Source organism: Nipponia nippon, unplaced genomic scaffold (assembly GCF_047370975.1).
Source record: "Nipponia nippon isolate SJK-2023a ecotype South Korea unplaced genomic scaffold, ASM4737097v1 scaffold_8, whole genome shotgun sequence".
In the NCBI taxonomy this organism is placed as follows: Eukaryota; Metazoa; Chordata; class Aves; order Pelecaniformes; family Threskiornithidae; genus Nipponia; species Nipponia nippon.
The window spans coordinates 30854999-30875565 of record NW_028262402.1 but is presented as its reverse complement, the minus strand read 5'-3'; the positions used below and the strand labels follow the sequence as shown (position 1 = coordinate 30875565).

At 38.2% G+C, this 20567-nt stretch overlaps 1 protein-coding gene across 15 annotated transcripts in view; it reads right to left on the bottom strand.

Annotated features, from left to right (window-relative positions):
• The window catches only part of CDC14B (cell division cycle 14B), a 48776-nt gene that overhangs the window by 5334 nt on the left and 22875 nt on the right, over positions 1-20567 (bottom strand). For 6 of the 15 annotated variants that reach the window (XM_087741285.1, XM_087741286.1, XM_087741287.1 and 3 more), the window contains exons 6-13: positions 16419-16485; positions 14912-14974; positions 13911-13998; positions 13342-13572; positions 11426-11564; positions 11142-11295; positions 10269-10369; positions 1088-1204 (exon numbers count right to left, since the gene is read on the bottom strand). In XM_087741285.1, the coding sequence (XP_087597411.1) occupies positions 1088-1204; positions 10269-10369; positions 11142-11295; positions 11426-11564; positions 13342-13572; positions 13911-13998; positions 14912-14974; positions 16419-16485 (960 nt within the window). Of the gene's footprint in view, positions 1-1087; positions 1205-5586; positions 5798-7596; positions 7743-9762; positions 9952-10268; positions 10370-11141; positions 11296-11425; positions 11565-13341; positions 13573-13910; positions 13999-14911; positions 14975-16418; positions 16486-20567 lie in introns of those variants that run through there. The other 9 variants (XM_087741292.1, XM_087741295.1, XM_087741290.1 and 6 more) reach the window with 6 other exon arrangements.

The following is a 20567-nucleotide window of genomic DNA, read 5'->3' as shown; positions in this document are numbered from 1 at the left end:
AGGAAAACCCTGAGAAATACTTCAGATTTTTAGTAAAACATGCATTTCAGGAAAAAGAGATTATTTTTTAACATATTGTTATATGAATCAAAATGTAATTCATATAGCCACTGCTAAAAATTCTCTGACTAGAATTTACTGCAGTCTACTATTAATGACTATTTCTGTTGCCTGATAGAGTGAATTTTTCATAACTTCTGCTGCCTTCAAGGTAATAGGATAAGGAAGGGGAAAGAAAAGCTCTGTGGGGAAAAACCTGCACAAAAACTTGGAATTTTCAGCAATATTTATAAATCAAGCTACATAACTACTTTTTATGTTATTTGCCACCTTTTACTCTTCCCAACAACAGTAAGTCCCCTCAGCACCTGAGAGACCCATTCAAAAGTTTTTCACTGTAAGCACAAGACAAATTCTGGTCAATTGTAACCACTGGAAATTGCTTGGAAATTGTTTTAAGCTACACTCCCAGGCTCATCTTTGATAATGACCTGGAGAGCTGCCATATGCTTCTGGGCCAAAAGGCACTTTCTGTCTTGCATAAATCGATCCAAATTTAAAATTTCATTAAGCTTTACCAAACAGGTTCAGTTCACATCATCAGTCATTCTCTCAGTACAAAATCTCATTCCGCTATACACATGCATTTTATATGCTTCATCTCTCCACTACTACTGCATTTCAGTTGTCCACCAAATTCCTCTTAGTTTTGACTTCATGTACTTACTAATAATTGACTTGATGCTGTGAACAACTTTTCAACCTCTTACACCAGGCAGAAGTTTGGTAAAGAAAGGCTTTTTTTTCCATTACCAAAATGTCTCACCTTCGGTAATTCCGACTCACATGAGGAATTACAATATAAAATTCTTGAAGTTGAAAGACTGAGCAACATAAACAAATGACATAAGATTTAAGGTTCCAGATATTCTCAGTACATGACACAAACAGTAAAATTGTTTCTTATTTCCTGTTGCTAGGAGGAGGAGTTCAACTGTGGCAAAAGCTCCTGTCAGCAATGGATATGCCAGCTCAAAGTATTTGCCTCGAGAATAGTTACTGGATCTGTAAAGAGGGTAACTCTCACCTTTTTAAACTGTTTTTTCTTGCAGCAGACCTGGTAGTTCTTTTAGTAATGTCTGTACTGTCAGAAATGCTAGGTTCAGAGGTTTTATTTTTCTGAACAGTGGACTGCAGAATTACTCTGAAAAGAGTAGGAAAAAAGAAAGATTATATAACCTGAAAGTTTCTAGGAAAACACCGAAAAGAGGATATTACAGTTGCAGCAGAGCTAACAAGTACCAGCTGGCTTTTCACAAATCATTCTGAAAAGCAAATTGTTCTGTCTGAAAAACATCCTTTTCTTTATAACATCCTTGTTATAACTATGGTAATGCAAGTTGTTTTATTAGGAGCATAGCAGTTTGTTTTGTTGTGGGGTGTTTGGGTTTTTTTTTTGCTTTCACAGAATGGACTAAATTAATGGTTTTGAATTTCCTGTTACGTTTTTGGGAGACATAAAGCTAAGAAGCTGTACTTTAAATTACTGCAACAAATCAAAAAAATGAGAAAATCTGAAGTATGCAACAAAAACATACGTTATTTTCCAGACTGACACAGAAAGGAATTCAGAAAAAATGCCAAGTAATTCAATCCGTGAAGATCAAAGTCTAAATCTCCTGCAATTAACCATGAGATATTCCCTTCAATAACAGTAGGCTAGGAAAATCATGGCATATGCTGGCATTTTGTGCTTACAGGGAATTACTACACTATACTCAAAACTCAGCTTTACATGCTGGTTGTGCTCAACTGCTCCTCTGGAAGACTCTAGAGCAATATATTGACTATTTCCTAAACAGGCAGATAAATCCTAGTGTTGCTTACATCAATAACAAAAGAACTCCAGATTGTGAAATGCAAACAACTATTTTTAGCCACCAGCCAACTGGTTTGTAGGGAGACCACATCTTCTGTATTCCTAAATAAGTGTAGTGAAATTATGATACTATGGAGACACTAAGTCACAACTGGTCAATGGAGTCCACAGATATGTATTTAGTGCATCATTTTATACGTCTATTCCCTAGTCATTCCCTCTGTGCAGGTTTCCAACCATAGAACTATGCATGATTTTAGAGATTCAGAGCTAAGAGTAACTTCGCTATTACTGTTTTTTCCCCTGCTGTTATTAGACTGTAATTTTCAGTGGATTCACTGAGTCAATCTGTGTCAGCAGATTATATTAGATTGGAAATCAAAATCTTCATTAAGTTATATAAACTGCAGTCTGGTTGATTAATACTCTGAAGAAACTGTTTTCCAGGAATCCTAGACATGAACATAAAACGTAGCTTTTGGAGCAAAAGTGGACAGACATATATGGGAGAAAATATGAGTATTTTCATACTTGTGTAACATATTCACCAAAACCAGAAATGGGAAAAAACCCCTGGACTTTCACTGTTTTATATGGGTTTGATACCACAATTAGAATATGCGTTGGAGAGAACACAATTTCATCTAAAATAAATTCTTTACAACAATAAAACTGATCAGCAACCTCATTTACCACATACTTCTAGACTGTTTAGCAAACAGATGACTACAGAACCACAAAGTTCAAGTATTTTAAATTTCTACTTGAACAAATCTCTCTTAGTATTTCAGACTTGCAAAATCTTGTCACTGGATTTCCAAAAGTTCAAACCAAACAGTCTTCTCTTCCTCCGAGATAAAAGATTGTAATGGCAAGTACTATCAAAATGCAAAGCAAATTCTACTGTAAACACAACACATTCAAAGTCAGAGGAATCAGTTATTCAAGAGGTGAAAACAAAAACCAGATACCTTCAACATATCATGCTTCTGTAGACAACACAAATTCTTCTAACAATAATCTGTTTTCCTTGCATGCCCAAGGTTAAAAGGTTCAAAACCTGGAAGTTCAATAATTTCTGTTGTGCTTGTAAACCGGTTCTAACAAGTTCTAATATTACAGTTCTAGTAGTAAAGCTTAAAATTATCTTTTCAGTGCCACAGTTGTCATATAGTATGAACAAATTTGGGCTACTGCACTTTCAACCAAGCTTTAAAAATGGCACCAGTGGTGAAAAAAGACTTGCATTGTACCTTTTATCTATGCCACTAGCAACTTCCAGGACTGAACGGAAAGGTACAAAGCTGGCTTAACGCCATAACATTTAGTCACTGAAATATAAGCATGACCAAATCATGGCACATGCTGGTTTATTAGTGCTCATGCAAACAGAAATACAGAAAAATCATGTTTTCCCCTTAAATATACACATACGGTGTCTTTCTGTATAAAATACATGTAATGTACATATAAAAGAAAACAAAAGTTATTGGAAGGTGATCTAATGGTTATAATCTTTCTCTTACAGGTGTCCATTCTTTCCAGTCACCGGAACTTCAGAAAACAGGTCAGTATACATGGCTTAAACCCATATACTTTTCTAATATGAAACACTATGAAGTGTGAAGATACCATATTGCACAAACACTTAAATATTCATCTTTTCAACATATCATAGGTAAGTCCTTACTTCCTACAGAATTTCATTTATCTGTTCAAAAGGAAGACAGAAAAGAGGTTCTAGAATAGTCACCATATATAATTGCACCTTAAAACCAAACCAACCACAACATCATCCTCCTAAGACTGCTGTATCTACGCAACGGTAGGGAGAGAAGGAGCTGGCTTATGGGATCAGCTCAGAGCTAGCTGTGACCATGGCAGAACCTTTAACATCATCTGCTCTTCAGTAGATATGTCATTTTTACATCTCGGCGATACACAATTTCAGATGGCAACCCAAGAGTAAAGATTAATTGAAATCCCTGTGAACAAAACATTTGCTGAATGATCAGACAGACATGTTTAAATCAGACCAAAATTCTAGACTTCCAAGGCTGACAGCACCTCAAGGAAAACAGATGAGGTCCCATTTACACCATCGTCTGACATGGTGTTACAACTGCACACCCAGAGGTACCTTTGGGCCCAACAACTGTCAGCTTAGGAGCAGTAACAGTGCTATCAGAGCTTTTATTAGAATGCTACTGCATACATGTTTAAGGTAAGAGAAGAAACTATCTTTAATGTATGAAATTTTGATTTAACACAATGTCCTGGTTTCACCTGGGATAGAGTTAATTTTCCTCCTAGTAGCTGGTATAGTGCCGTGTTTTGGATTTAGCATGAGAATAATGTGATAACACACTGATGTTTTGGTTGTTGCTAAGTAGTGCTTATACTAAGTCAAGGACTTTTCAGCTTCCCATGCTCTGCCAAGCGAGGAGGTGCACAAGAAGCTGGGAGGCAGCATAGCCAGGACAACTGACCCAAACTGGCCAAAGGGCTATTGCATACCATATGACGTCATGCTCAGTATATAAACTGGGGGCAGTTGGCTGGGGAGCAGCAATCGCTGCTTGGGGATGGGCTGGATGTCAGTCGGCAGGTGGTGAGCGGTTGCATCACTTGTTTTTCCTGGGTTTTGCTTCCCTCTCTCTTTTTGTTGTTTCCCTTTTCATCATCATCATTACTATTATTATTATAATATTTTATTTCAGTCATTAAACTGTTCTTATCTCAACCCACGAGTTTTCTTACTTTTGCCCTTCTGATTCTTTCTCCCATCCCACTGGGCGGGGGGGCGGGGGGGGGAGGGTGAGCAAGTGGCTGTGTAGTGCTTGTTTACTGACTGGGATTAAACCATGATGCAGAATTAGAATAGGAGCCTCACTTGATAGCAGGTTCAATAGATAGGTTTTATAATGGACATGAGATAAGGCCACAGTAGAGGAAATCCTCCCAAAATCTCAGCACCAAAAAAAATCCTGAACTACATTAGAGAAGGGTAAGATCCTCAGGATACCTACCGTACTGCTTTTCAAACGTTCATGTAAAATAGCACATCACGCTGTACATGACAACAACCAACTTCCAGAAACACATCTGATGTACACAAAGGTTTTCTAACTCAATGAAATATGATTTAAAAAAAAAAAAAAAAAAAGGAAAAGTAGAACATTTCCTGACCACAGGCTACAGGATGCTGTAATAGCCACGCTACTAAAAAAGGTAATCCATATATCATAAGAACTCTTCATCTCCAATTAATCTGTAATGGAAGCATCACTTGGTAGTTCTGAACCTAATATACTCCCCAAACACCACACTAGTTTATACACTACTTTCTTATTCAAGCTAATATATCGGCCTTTAAACAAATCAAAACCTGCTTAAAGGGAACAGTCTTTGGGTCAGTAGTACGATCTTTTAAATAATTCACAACTTTTTTTCACCATTTAACTCAAGTTGGGTGATGGGACAGGTACACCATCAGGACACAAAAGCCCAAACCTCACAACCCAAGACAAAATCCACAAAACTTGAAATGCCAGGAAGGTAATACATCTTAGAGAGAAATCAATCCACGCAACAAGCTTTTTTAAAAGAAAAATGATTACAGTAGCCTAGGGAGGGATGAAGGGAAGAGAGGTTACACAGGAGCATGTCTTCTCTGACCTGTGATGGGCATTTTATTCTTGCCAAGGCTACCTGTTTTATGAGGTCTGTCAAATGCAATATTGCTTTCTCCTTCATCACCTCATGATTTTTAGGAAAACAGCAATGAGACTTCTACCACTGTTCCAAGTCGTCGACAGGCAACAAGTGACTGATACTCTTCAGTCCACAAGGCTCCAGCCAACAGGACTGCCAGGCTAGCCCCGAGAGATTCATGATCCTGATTGATAATTTGATCTCCTAGAACACAAGGGACACTAGCTGCATAATGGAGAGAACATCAGTATAGCTTTTAAGAAAAGCTTAAGCGTCTTCTCTTCCCAGACATAAAGAAACATTGTATGACTGTCAATCCGGGATATGAGGCAGCAGCACCAGTAACCCAACCGCTTGCATCGTGACACATTTACGAACATCAAACAGTCTTTCCTCTTTCCCTTTAGCAAGGCAGTTTTTAGACAGAACACAGAAACCGTAAGAGAAAGAAGGGATGACAGTTGAGTGAAACTGATCTTACAGTACAGGAAAACAAAGGACAGATTGTTTCATTTTTTTAACCAGTGTTTTAAGTTTAGCTTTTTAGTCTGTGTTTAGAAATCTGAGGTCTGACTTCTGGAGAACTCTGAGACAAGAAATACTGCTACATTGAGTGCAAAACTTTGAAAAGAAGCCTCTCATTTAAGTATGTCCTTTGACAAAGTTAGGTACCAAAGGGAAAAAAAAAACCAGCTAAAGTGAGCTTTAGTTTGTTTTTATTTTTTTCTCTCCAAAAGAACAGATTTAGATGACCTCAGCTAAGGCTAATAGGATAACTAAGTTGTCCACAAGTCCCCTAGTTCTCATTCTTTACTTATTAGGTCATTCCCTTCAGCAGAAAGAGTCCTGTGCTTTTTAGAAGTGCGGACAAAAAGTTGCAAGGCCAAAGGTAAGAAGGAAAGAGTACTATTTACCTTAATGTTCTACCAGGAGAGAATGCCTTTTCTTACTTAGTACTCTGGTATAAAACACTTTTTCTGACCTATTTTTTCTCTGAGAGTACCAAAGTTTCAAGCATTCACTCAAAGGAACCATTTTGCTTTGAGGGTGGTGGTGGTGGAGCAGCTCCAGGGAGACACCGTAGCAAGCAAAAAGTTCCTGTCTGGATTTCCTGGCAGTTCTGCATGCTGCTTAAGTTTTGTTTGGCCAAAAGATGGAAGTTGTGATTTGATGAAAACATTGCACATTTTAAGTGGAAGCGAGGCCCAGCAATCACTGCAGCCACTCTGACAAAAGCAGAGTGGAGAAAGAGTGAAAACTGTACTCAAGAAACTAATATGTTTTTAATGCTTTACTCAGCTCCTGAATCCAAGTAACAGAAAGAAGGGATTTAACTAGTCTCATAAAGCTCTATAAAAAATACTTGAGAACAAAAGAAGATGAAACCAGATTGGCTGGGTAAACAAGTGAGCCTTGATCTAATACTGCAACCTGCCTCATCTTCCGTTATGTTAAAAAGGAAAAAAGACGTTCCATTTTACTGCCTCTTATGGCATAGAATACTATAATCTCTTAGTAAAAAACAAAGACCTACTGAGATTTCTAACAAATTCTAATTCCTGGCATTTCACATGAGTAAAACCATCCTTTGGGAAACTAAGCTCCTTTGCAAGTTCATGAATTTCAAAGTAAAACTGGAGCTAACATCTTCATTTGCAATATGCAAAGGATAGGATCATATTTTAAAGCAGTACTTTTTCCTTTTTACAAATATAGTTTTGCTTCTATAGTTTTGCTTATTTGCAGGAGCATGCAGAGAAGAAAGGCTTCAAAATTATAAATTATCCTAATTATAAAAGCTCTGCACCTTTTTGTATTGCAAGCCAGCCATAAAAATCACTCAGTTATTCCAAATAATATAGACAAAAATACAACAAAGCCAGAGCAGTGAAATTTACTCTTGCAACAAAGCCAGTAAGAAACATGATATGAAAACATGCATTTATGAGACATACTAGACAGAAAGCGTGAGCTATTGTAGAGAAATGGAATGGGACACTTACACAGTGGCTCTCTCTCAGGGGGTCCTGATGGTTACTATGTTCTTAAACCATCTAGACAGAATAGCAGGCTGGGCAGAAGGGAGCCACATACAATCCACCAGATGACAATGCTACACAATGTAGACACCAGCATAGCTAGGAGCCATCTAAAAAAGGGGTTGGAGGGGGAGGAAAAGATGAACAAAAATTCAGAAGCAAAAGCTATTGGTGCATTTTAGCTTTTTTTAAGTTCCTCAAAAGCATATTGCTCTATAACTTTTGCCAAGCATTTTCTTACTTTCTATGACTGAAACAATCCATGCAACCATAAATTGCCAAATGTAGTATCCACATGTTGCTGGAATCAAAGCAAATTTTCTGAAATCCTCACTAAAGTCGTCTATTCCAAAGAAAATCTGTATCACTCTTTTGAAAATAAGTGCATGCTGGAGCAGTACATCTCTGGCCACTTGCTGCCATCTCTTACGCAGTTTGATCAGCCTGTATTCATTCATCCTACTTCACAATCATATGCTTTAATACTAAAACATTAGATCAGAGCGAGACCAGTTTGTAGGAACAATTTATGTGAACACCCAGATGATAGGGTATACTACCTTCCTGTGTTCCAAGTAGCAAAAGCCAATTCATAATCCTTTACCAAAGGTGCAGAACATTGCTAATTAGAACATATACAAAGTATCCATTCATCAAAGCATATAAAGTTTATACAACTAACTTCAATAAACATTAACAAATGTTATACACAAATCCCTTGCAACTTAAATGTAAGCAATGCCTCTAGTTCTCAAAGACTGTAATTGTCGCAGCTTCTGGTGCTCTTATTTTGCCTTTTTTTTTCCTTTTCTGTGAAATAAAACTACATAGAAGATTTAGAAGCTTCTTTGTGTTTGCCTAGATAAAATTAATCAATTTCACTGCAAGATTAATTAACAGTCAACTAAAAGGGGAAACGATTGAAACCTTTTCTAACAGGGAAGACTTCTAACTCAGGTAAGGCAGCTAAGTTTTCCTAGTGATATTTTGGTTTAATAATAACAAGACAAAGAATATAAGAAGCTCTGGATTAATTTTTGACCAAATTATTTCAGTACAAGCTGCAAACCATATAAATAACTTCGGGGAACAGGAGGAGGGAAATTCCAACTCCCTGTGCCACAATGCATGCTGTAAAAAACAACTATAAGGTCTAGATCAATTATTTTATTTCTACAGAAGTACAAGCTAACTAGTTTTAATTAGACCAGTCATGTTCCAGAATGCTTCATGAATGGAACAGTATTTGAATAGTTGATAGGCTTTCTGCATATTAAGACAATGGCTTTGAACAGATTATCATACAGTCTACATTTATTCTATGGAACACACAATAAATGACATCTTTCACAACTTTTGTTGCATGACTTAAAGTACCTTTTACGAAAAAATATTGTGAAGTGGAAACTAAGGCACTATGTGCCTTAGAAACTAATGTGCAAAGTAGCTGTTTTTTACTGTGCTACTTGAGGTAACTGAGGTGATGTGTTTTGGTGTTCTTTTAATGTCAGTTGGGTACAGGCTTTGTTCTGTATCTGTTGTTTCTTATATGACTGCCTGTGTAAATGATGAGCGTGAACAAAAGAGAATCTTTTAAAGCAAAAGCAGAATTCATACATAGCAATGTGTGAGGGTTTCCAAAGACATATTCCTATACTTTCCGCACATTCTTACTGCATACCTCTCACTTTTTCTAAAAGTCTGATGACACTGCTTCGTCTTAAAAAAAAAAGAAAAAAAAAGCCAGCAGCTAGCAGCAGCATCCCCTACAGAAAGACAGCACAACAAAAGCCAAGTTGCCTTTGGTCTGTGACTCTGGTGCTGTGTTACTTGCAAAAATCTGACAGCCAGGTGTCACCATTCCTTTCCTACCAATCAAATGAGATCCAGATACATCTTGCAAGTCTTGCATTCTCTTGTAGTTTATTTAAGGGCAGACAGAAAGTTTTTTGTACCTACAGTTGCTACAAACTACAACAGATGCAAAGGCAACTACGAACTTTCTTTTACAGGTAGTGCTTCAGTACCTGTCTAAAGTAAAGAGACTAGCATACCAGGTTCCCTGACAGAAATGCACTCCTTTTCAATTTATTTACTGAAATAATGCTACTCCCTGCCTTCCAGACCTACCAGCCATTATCCCACAGCCCACAGGAATTAGGGAAAGATCCTCTCCAAGGACAAGGAGATGAAAGGAAGCTAAATATTCTTCTTTCAACTCTTCGTCTTCCATAGCTGACTTTACTTCAAAAAACAGTGCGTACCTTATTTCAGCCAATCAAACACCACCACATGGAGTCATATTCTTCCATTTTTATACTACCACAGGAAAGACAAGGGAATGTTTGTGATTAAATTAAAAGTAAAGCATTCAGAAGTACTATGGGAGCTTGTAAAGTCCAGACTACTGGAATGAAAAACAATACAGAAAACTAGAAACTGAGTAACACAGTTCTTTAACCAAGTTCTCCTGCCTCCTTAGCTCTCACCAAGCCTTCTGAGAAACAGTGAATCTCATGTTTGTTTTAAATGAATAAAAGCAGCCTTGGCAATAAACTTTTTGGGGTAAAGGGAAGTATGCATAAAGAAGAGGATAAAAGTATTTCTGGCATTTATACATTAAGAAACTGACTTACGTTAGCGGAGATGCAGTTGGAGCTTTTGTCTGCCTTCTACTTTTCAGAGCACGAAGCTTATCACCTTGTGTTACACAGTTCGTTTCATCTTCATCACTGTACTGGATAAGTGGAGACAGGAAAGGGATAAATCAAGATTAAAATATAGACACTTAAGACATTTAAGAATTAATCTTATCTTAAATCTTAAAGTTAGAATTATCCCAACAGGAAAGCTTGCCAGCATAAAATCAAAGGAAATTCACTTGCATAAATACAATTCTGTTCTTTCCAGCTTCCTGTTTACTGCTTTTAAACCTGTAAACCATTAAGTGGTGTCATGAACTACATGCATCAGAATGTTGTCTACCTTTAAAACAGTGGAAACATATTATCAAATCTTTGCTTAGGTACAGTACAATCTTCAGTCAAGTACAGCATTTCCCTATTTCACTTGCCTTTTTAAAACAGCAGCACCATTTTTTTAAAAGGCAGCATCAAAAGGTATTATAGAAGTTGCAATTACTTAGAAACTAAAAAGAGCAAAAACCCTTTCATCCCTTCCCTTTAAACACGCACAATGAAGTAACAGACAATCCAAAACAAAATCACAGTGTTTTTGACTGCAAATCGTGAGTACTTTTTTTGTTCTAATATTTAACTAATTACTAAAATATGATAAGGATGCTCCTACTTCACCTGTGTACTGCACTTCATTTTTCATACTTGCTGTCCATAACTTCCCCCCTCCCCCATATACCTCAATACAAAAAGGGCAAACGGAAAAAGAATCCCATTAACATAGTTTTACTGTACCCACAGGTTTGTTCAGAACCTGAGAGATTCTCAACAGCAGTTACAACTTTTACAAGAGCACAATATTCAGATGGTTACCAGCTCAATGTCCTTTCGGATAGCTCTCCTGTTTTTTGTGTCATTAATTGAAATATCGTCTACTCCTGACAGAATTCTTGTTACAGCAATTTTACGGTTTCCTCTCAGCTTTGCATGGAAAATATCTCCTTCTGTCCAAAGTTCTGCCTGTTTGCTAAAATAACATGGAAAAAAAAGCCCAAAACACAACAAATTAACACCAAAGGTTATTAAGTGTACAATAAAAGAAGAAGAAAAAGACATCTAGATCTATTTTTTAAGTCATTTCTAGTCAATCTACTTACTCCATCAGGAAGTGTTGTTGTGGTCCAATCACTGAACCAGGTCTATTTATTCTAATCCAGGCAATAGTTTCAGCAGCTGTCATCCGATAATGCTTCATAATGTAACAGGCAATAAGTGTGCCAGTTCGTCCAAGACCAGCTGTGTAAGATAAAAGAATGGCTTCTTTCATATACCCAACTTCATCTGGAATCTGCTGTACCTACAGACGTTGTTACTTGGACAAATAGTTACTTGCCTAGTTTATTAAACAAACCTGTTACTGATCAAAATTGGTTAAGTGCAACTCACCTTTTGAATTTTTTTTTTTCCATATACAACGTTATTAACACATTGTTCACATGTTTTTAGTGAGGTAACCTTCCAAAGACAGCAACTTTACAAATACCTGTAAGTCTATCTATATTTACTATCTATCTATGAATATGTATATAGGTATGAGAATGTTTTTATGCATGCGATAGAACAGCTGGCTTTTTCCCAAAATTCTCAAAGAACCTTCTTGCAAAGTGATCATACATTACACTGAAACTAGTTGCTCTTCCAGTCCCTCCTCTAACTAATCTCTTACTTTAGTTCCCAAGGAAAAGACAAATTTTGCAATAAGCAAGTCTCGGTACTAGCCGACACAAGCAGAAAGTAGTCCAGAATGAGGAACCTTCTCTGCAATGGCCCTCAAAACGGTTCTATTTACCTTGGGAAACATGAGAAGGAAAGGAGGACAGGTCCAGCTAAGTGGTTCCTCTCCTCGATCACTTGCTGTAAATGTCAAACCACACATCACCTTCTCTCATTTAATAAGCGACTGATCAACACCAGTGTAAAATCTTCAGCACAGCCCAACAGCCAAGACAACCACACAGCACTTTCCATGTCTTGCCCAGCTTTAAGAACAGGCTACAGCATTCTACTTTTTCTCAATAGTAAGAGCAGCTTGAGGAACATAAGGTAGTCTGGACACCATTACTATGAAAAATATCAAAGACCATCTTAATTTGAATGAAAACAAAGCACTGATATTCAATATTCAGGCATAATCAATTAAGTCATATGCCCGAATTTATCACCTCAGTAGACAGTAAGAGTATGCACTTGCTTCCCAACAGTCAAGATGAAGTTTTTTACCAGTTCTTCCACTCCACAGATTAATCCTGTTAAACATGCAGCAAACAGATGGCAGATCCAGGAACAAAAATGCAGTCTTTGCAGGTCCCAGGCACATGGGTTAAGAAACGGCCTTTCTCCTTCAATCACAGCATTATCAGGTGCGCTCATCAGGCAGAGTTTGTGCAGAACAAGTGTCTGATAGACTATTAAAGATGGTGGGGGAAGGGAAACATAGTTCCTCTAGAACCACAGAAAACTATACTGGCTGCACTGGGCGTGCTCTAAGTATCTTTTCCTTGGCAGTCTAACTCTGGAGGAACAGATATTCAGAGCATGCCCAATGTAGCTAGTAAAAAGGGTTTCTGAGGGATAAAGATTTCTGTGGTTCTGAAAGAACACTCATACCTTTGGGGGAATCTCCTCAAAAAGCTGCATTGATTTTTTCAAAAGTCTATAATTTGGCATATTTAACTATGTATTTTCAGAAAGACCTATAAACCTTGCCAGGACTTCAAATTCCTGCTCGAAAGCATCCTTGGAAAGTGACAACACTTTCTAGCAGAAAGAGCTGTTAATATTGGCAAGCTCACTTTCCCCAACCTCATTCTTGGAAATGGCTGGCAAGATTTTTCTGGAACTTAAAAAAATTAGATGATGAAGTGCAGAACAGAAGCATACAAAGAATTTTTATGGAAAAGTTGCAGTTTGGCAGAGATGTTAATAACCAGATATAACAGAATTATAGTGCAAAATACCTCAGGAACTGTAACTGTAAGCATCACTTGTAATATGAATTGTTTTTACACTATACCTTTGCAATGAACGGCTATAACACCTTCAGCATTTTCACAAATATTCAGAAATGTTTTAACTATAGTATCACTAGGTGTGCTTCCATCAGCAAAGAAGAGGTCAAAATGCTCAAATCCAGCATCTGTAAATCGTTTGGCATCATACACTTTTTTGTTGAGGCGTATTATAGTGGTGACCTTATGTTTCCTGAAGTATGGAAAATAAGCCTCTGGAGCATGGTGAGGATAGCCTATTTGAAAAAAGAAGGAAAAAAAAAAGAAGAGAATAAGGCTCAAACTGCAGAAATAAACAAAGACTCAAAAACAAGAGATGAAGACACTTTCAAAACAGAACTCACATTCAACATAAAGAAATAGACTAATCGAAAATGGAATTTTAACATAATCACCTAGGTCAGATACAATTAAACCAAGCATTAAAATTTTACTGCCAGGGTTCTTATAAAAGAAAAAGAGCCAAGGAAAAAACACACTGTTTGAGGAACAATTTTTAAAGCTTGTTCTTACTGATAACAATCAACTAAGAAAGCAGTGGGCTTGTGTCCCCCACCTCCTTTTTTAAGCATACCATTTTCAATTTTACTTCTTGAATGAGGTCCACTGAAGGCAATGAATTTGTTTGGTATTATCCAGTTAAAATCTCCATTTTCTGCTCTCTGTCAAGAGAAAATGCTTGGTTTATCATTATCCCTGTATTTTCAGGCTTTTCCTTATTGTTTCAAAATACATGCTAGATAGAAGTGATGCACAATTTTTGCCAAAGGAAGTTATGTTAGTTGCCTGCTTTCTGTTCCATCGGGAGGATGACAGATGCTTTCAACCTCACTTTTCTTGCCTGTGTTCTCCTCTTTCTAAATCAGAGTTTTAGAACAACACAACTGATGCCCTTCAGATGAAGGGCAACTTCCAATTTTTTATTTTTTTATAGGTTTCTAAATTATGACCTTGGCCTTACAGCTGTTCACAATTTTAATTGTGATTTTTTAGATTCTAAGAACACTTAATTTTCTCTTTACAGATAACTGGCAGCTTTGCATTTCTGAAACTGTGTATAGTCAAGACTTGCAGTCCTTCATTGTCACATTCGTTTCCTATGCCCCAAAGTGAATTTTATAGGCTTGGAGTTTCCCAGCCCTGCTTCCTTCTTTACCTCAAAGAGTGTTATTATACCTTTGCCATGTGTTCACAGAAACATACTGTGATTGCTCTCCAGACTTGGACTTGTATGCCCTCGAGTTTCTCATCAAGACTGCTCAAGAATATGCATGACCTCTAAAAGGCGGCCAAATTCCCACTCCCCGATCATCTTCCAGGGCTTTGATAATAATGGAAAAAAGTATTTATTTCCATTTTCGTTTCTGCTTTTCCCCCCATGTTTGAGGCTGACTATGCTTAAATCTAAATTTTAATATTCCCTCTCTGACCATACACCTTTATTTAACAATCAAAGTTTAAAGAGACAAAACAGAAATGGAACCTAATACTACAAAAAAAACAAAATAGCACGTATTATAAACAATCAGCATTAGTAACAGCAAACAAATCAGAAGATTGATACTGAACACTTACTTCATAATGCTCATATTCATTTACATCAAACGTATTGAAATCCAGGAAACCATATTGCAAAGCCTAAAATTCAGAATACAGCTTTTAACAAAGACAACATCTTTTCAATGAGGACAGTTGATCACTCTTTTAGGTTACTGAAAGCCCCTAATACCTGTTCTACTCTTTCAGAGAGATTTCTTCATATATTTGAAAAAATACAGATCAACTCAGTCTTGGTTCAAAACAGATTTGTAAATTTTAATACAAGTGAAGTTAGACAAGCAAATCCACTCTCTTCTGTTGTCATCAAATCACTACAAAATTCCAGACTACAGAAGCATTCAGTCTTTTTATTACTGCTAGGAGTACGAAACCAAAAAAGAGAAAAATAACTGGCTAAAATTATATATTGAAATTATGAGTACGTTCTAAAGTCTGCATTCAAGGACTGCAAATATTTTTGTGCATGAATGCTAATTGCTCTCATTATGATGCTAATATCTTCATTGATTTTGAATTGTTTGCAGACACACAGTCCTAAGCAGACACTGGTGTCGTCCTTGATGTCCCGTAATTAACCACAACCATTATACTTAATACTGTATAAAACATGTAAACATTTGAGTAACTGGTAGTTTACCCACTTCTTAAGTCAGGAAGCACAAACACAGATAATCCTGTATCTCCAGATATTTAAAATCCTACATTCTAATTTCCTCTTTCACTGCATGATCTTCTGTAGTTTTCCTTGCTCTTCACCAGTACTAAGAAGAACAGCAATTCACCACTCTTGGCATTCAAGCAGCCAATGTCAAAACATCCAAAAAAGCTGCAAATCACACATCTACAATAAGCTGTCTTAATCAGTAAAAACACCAGTATTTGGCAGAGATATCCGTAATACAAAAGACAGTAGTAGGTGGAGAGCTGCAGAATTCCCCATTTCACTACTCACAGACTAAAAACAATGCATATAAATTCCCCTGTCCTTCAATGCCATGTTACTTCACCACTGTATTGCTATAAAACACTGGATTATGGTAATTCGTAGTTAAAAAAAAAAAGCACCTGCCACCTAACATTTGTCCTATTTGTATTACTAAAGCAAAACTTGAAGTCATTAGCACATGCTGCAAATGCCTAAGAAGTATCACTAAGCAATTCAAAACCACTTTCAAAGGCTATATTCAGACTAAAATGTAACACCAGGGGCTCATATAACAAATCTATCACACAACTCTTAGGGATTAGAGGTGTGAATGACTGTCCTGAAAGATTACATAAATAAAACTCAAAATTCCCTCTTTAAAACCTTCATTAGTTGATTACATAAAGTATCAGTCAACTTCTGTGGATGCTGTATCTAGAAGTTTTGTTACAATGCATAATACATAATAAGCTAGGCAACAATTAGAAAACCTGCTACTGCACAGCTCTAATTGGATCCCAGCTCCCTAAGTCTTCTTTTTCTGCTGGGCAATATTTAGCTGACCTTTTGCAATATGAAAAATATTGTTTTACTGACCTTGTTTATTGCATGAAAACAGTCCAACAATGTCAGATGAAAACTGCAAGTACCAAAGGAAGCATCCCTATAAGATATGATGACCAAAATGGTAAAATTATCCCGTTTTAATCCAAGTAAAACCAATTGAAGATATTTCTCTAAAACAAGTTTAAAAAATTGCTTCAAGTTAATTACTACTTCAGTGAAATAATTATATCAAATGATTACTTCACCTTGCATCTTACAATCATAACATAAAATAAGTTATGTTAACAGATGATCCAAGAGTAAGATTACTCCAGTTGTAGTTTTGGTGAAGCTCACATGTCCAATTTCTGACATGAAGACAGAAACTAGCATGTTTCAGTGTTCATGTGAACAAAGAACAGACAACACGAACTCCTTGTGGCAAAAGCTAATGTTATTAGTATCATATTCTAACATACACTCTTAGAAGATTTTCTTCTGAAGTACACTTTTGAAAAAGTCAAATTTTCATACACTGCAAATTTTTTCTTCAAACTCAATTTAAAACAAAAAAAGATGCTGCGCAGATGCACTCTATGTATATATGAACAGCATCTTCCTACTAAAACTGTCAAGATACACATTTGTGTAGATATATTAAAAGACTTTTCTTAAGATGCATAAACCAATTTATGCTTAAACATGAGGAGAAACTGGTTTTCATTAAAACCCCTTCTTTCAGCTACAATTTTTAAAATTCTGTTGATCCAGGAATTGCATGTTCTTTGTATGTGACCATTATTAGATTCCATAAGCCCTGCAGAGTAAGCATTCTAAAGGAATACTATAGTCAAGTCAAAAAACAAGTTTAAACTGCATCTACATCAAAGAATATTATGTCTTGGCAGAACACCTTCTGAGATCATGCAGCCCTCATCAGCAAAGAATCATTAATGTTTCAAGAAAGTACAAAATATATCATGTTCAAATTTCAACTGAGAGGAGGAAGAACTTCTGAAGAACCTGGATGGCTGCCTCTACAATTTGTTTGTATCCTTTTCCTCCCTAATGAATCAGTGTGAAAGGTGGAGAAAAAAATCAGCAGAAGGAGAAAATAACAGAACCCCATTCAGGTAAAAGAGAGGACAGGTAAAGGTGACATTGTAGTGGGTGTCTGTTAGGCCACCTGACCAGGAAGAACAAGTGGATCAGGCCCTCTACAGACAGATAGGAGCAGCCTCAAATTCGCAGGCCCTGGTCCTCATGGGGATCTTCAACCACTCCAATATCTGCTGGAGGGACAACACAACAGGACATAAGCAATCCAGGAGGTTCCTGCAATGAACTGGTGACAACTTCCTCCACCAAGTGATTTGGAAGCCAATGAAGCACAGCACTCTGCTGGACCTCATACTCACCCACAAGGAGGTGCTTGTTGGGGATGTGAAAGTCAAAGGCAGCCTCGGATGCAGTGACTATGAGATGGTGGAGTTCAGGATCCTAAGGGCAGGAAGGAGGGTTGAAAAGCAAGCTGACAACCCTGGACTTCGGGAGAGCATACACTAGCTTCTTCAAAGATCTGCTTGGAAGAGTCTCATGGGATAAGGCCCTGGAGGGAAGAGGGGCCCAAGAAAGCTCATTAATATTTGAGGATCAGCCCCTTCAAGCTTAAGAGCAGCTTATCCCAATGAATATGAAGTAGGCAAAAATGCCAGGAGGCCTGCGTGGATGAACAAGGAACTGCTGGCCAAACTGAAACACAAAAAGGAAGCACACAGCAGGTGGAGCAAGGACAGATAACCTGGGAGGAATATAGAGACATTGTCCAAGCATCCAGGGATGAAGTTAGGAAAATTAAAGCCCAAATGGAATTGAATTGGGCCAGGGATGTCAAAGAAAACATGAATGGCTTCTTTAAGTACACAGGTGACAAAAGAAGACTAGGGAAGATGTGGGCCCACTGCTCAATGAGGCAGGGGACCTGGTTACACAGGACATGGAAAAGGCTGAGGTACTGAATGCCTTCTTTGCCTCAGTCTTTGCTAGCAAGACCAGCCTTCAGGAATCCCAGGCCCCAGAAACCAGGGGGAAAGGCTGGAGCAAGGAAGATGTACTCTTGGTGGAAGAAGATCATGTCAGGGAATATTTCTGCAAACAGGACATACCTAGGTCCATGGACCATGACGGAATGCACCCATGAGTGCTGAGGGAGCTGACTGATGTCATTGCAAGGCCACTCTCAATAATCTCTGATCAATCATGGCAACTGGGAGAAATGCCTGAAGACTGAAGAAAGCAAATGTCACCCTCAACTTCCAGAAGGGCAAGAAGAAATCCCCACGGAACTACAGGTCAGTTAGCAACATCTCAATCCCCAGAGAGGTGATGGAGCAGCTAATCCTCAAAACCATTTCCAGGCATATTAAGGACAAGAAAATCATAAGGAGTAGTCAGCATGGATTCACCAAGGTAATGTTATGCTTGACCAATTTGATAAACTTCTACGATGAAATGACTGGCCTGGTAGATGAGGGGAGAGCAGTGGATATTGTCTACCTGAAGTTCAGTAAGGCCTTTGAGACATTTTCTCCATAAGATCGTCACAGACAAGCTACTGATGTGTTGGCTGGTCAAGCAGACAGGTGGATTGAAAACTGACTGAATGTCTGGGCCCAAAGGGTGGTGGTCAGTGACACAAAGCATAACTGGAGGCCAGGAACTAGGGGTGTACTCCACGGGTCAATACTGCGTTTGATCCTGTTCAACATCTTCATTAATGATCTCAATGAAGGGGCAAAGAGTTCCCCCAGCAAGTTTGCTGATGACACAAAACTAGGAGGAGTGGCTGATACGCCAGAGGGTCATGCTGCCATGCAGAGGAACCTTGATAGGCTGGAGAAATGGGCCGACAGAAGCCTCATGAAGTTCAACAAGGAGAAGTGTAAAGTCCTGCACCTGAGGAGGAATAACCCCAGGCACCAGTAAAGGCTGGGGGCTGCCCAGCTGGAAAACAGCTTTGCAGAAAAGGACCTGAGGGTTCTGGTGGACATTAAGTTGAACAGGAGTCAGTAACATGCCCTGTGACAAAGAAAGCTAATGGTATCCTGGACCGCATTAGACAAAGTATTGCCAGCAGGTTGAGGGCGGTGATCCTTCCCCTCTCCTTGGCACCAGTGAGGCTACACCTGGAGTACTGCGCCCAGTTCTGGGCTCCTCAGTGCAAGAGAAGTTTGGACATAATTGGAGAGTCCAGAAAAGTGCCACAAAAATGATTAAGGGGATTGGAGCACCTCATATAGAAGGAAAGGCTGAGAGAGCTGGGACTGTTCAGCCTGGAGAAGAGAAGGCTCAGGGGGGACCTTATCAATGTATGTAAATACCTGAAGGGAAGGTGCAAAGAAGACAGAGCCAGGCTCTTTTCAGTGGTGCTCAGTGACAGGACCAGAGACAATGGGCACAAACTGAAACACAGGAGATTCCCTCTGAACATCAGGAACCATTTTTTTACTCTCTGTGACTGAACACTGGAACAGATTGCCCTGAGAAGCTGTGGAGTCTCCATCCTTGGAGACATTCAAAAGCCATCTGGACATCATCCTGGGCAAACGGCTCTAGGTGGCCCTGCTTGAGCAGGGATGTTGGACCAGATGACCTCCAGAGGTCCCTTCCAACCTCACTGTGATTCTGTGATTCTATAAGTGAAAAAAGAAATTCTTTGTAACCTGCTAATGAAAGTTTTCATGTTGATAATGACCCTAAGTAGCAACTATCTGACTGACTTTGTATTATTCTATAGGAAGGTACTGTTTTTACAGAGATGAAGATCCTAAAGGAAGAGACCCCAGACCAACATCTCAGTTGATCATTAGTGTAATCTGAATTCCTCTAATTGCACCAGGTTTAGTTGCACTAGTAAACTCAAGGAAACGGTAAAGTTCGCAGACACTTTAGCAGACTGTATTCTTTATCCCAGAGGCTGGACATGTCTTCAGAAGTCAGCTCTCAGTACGTCTTATTATATAACACAACTTTTCATTTCTTTCAGCAGTGCTGTTGAAGTGATGGTCTGGGAATTTGGGCAGGGTATGCAGGGTATATGACCTGAGTGAAAAACTACTAACTCCATCACCCATATACACCTTTATGATATTTAGAAACAAACCTTACAATCTTTCTAAGAACGACTTTTGTTCTTCTAGG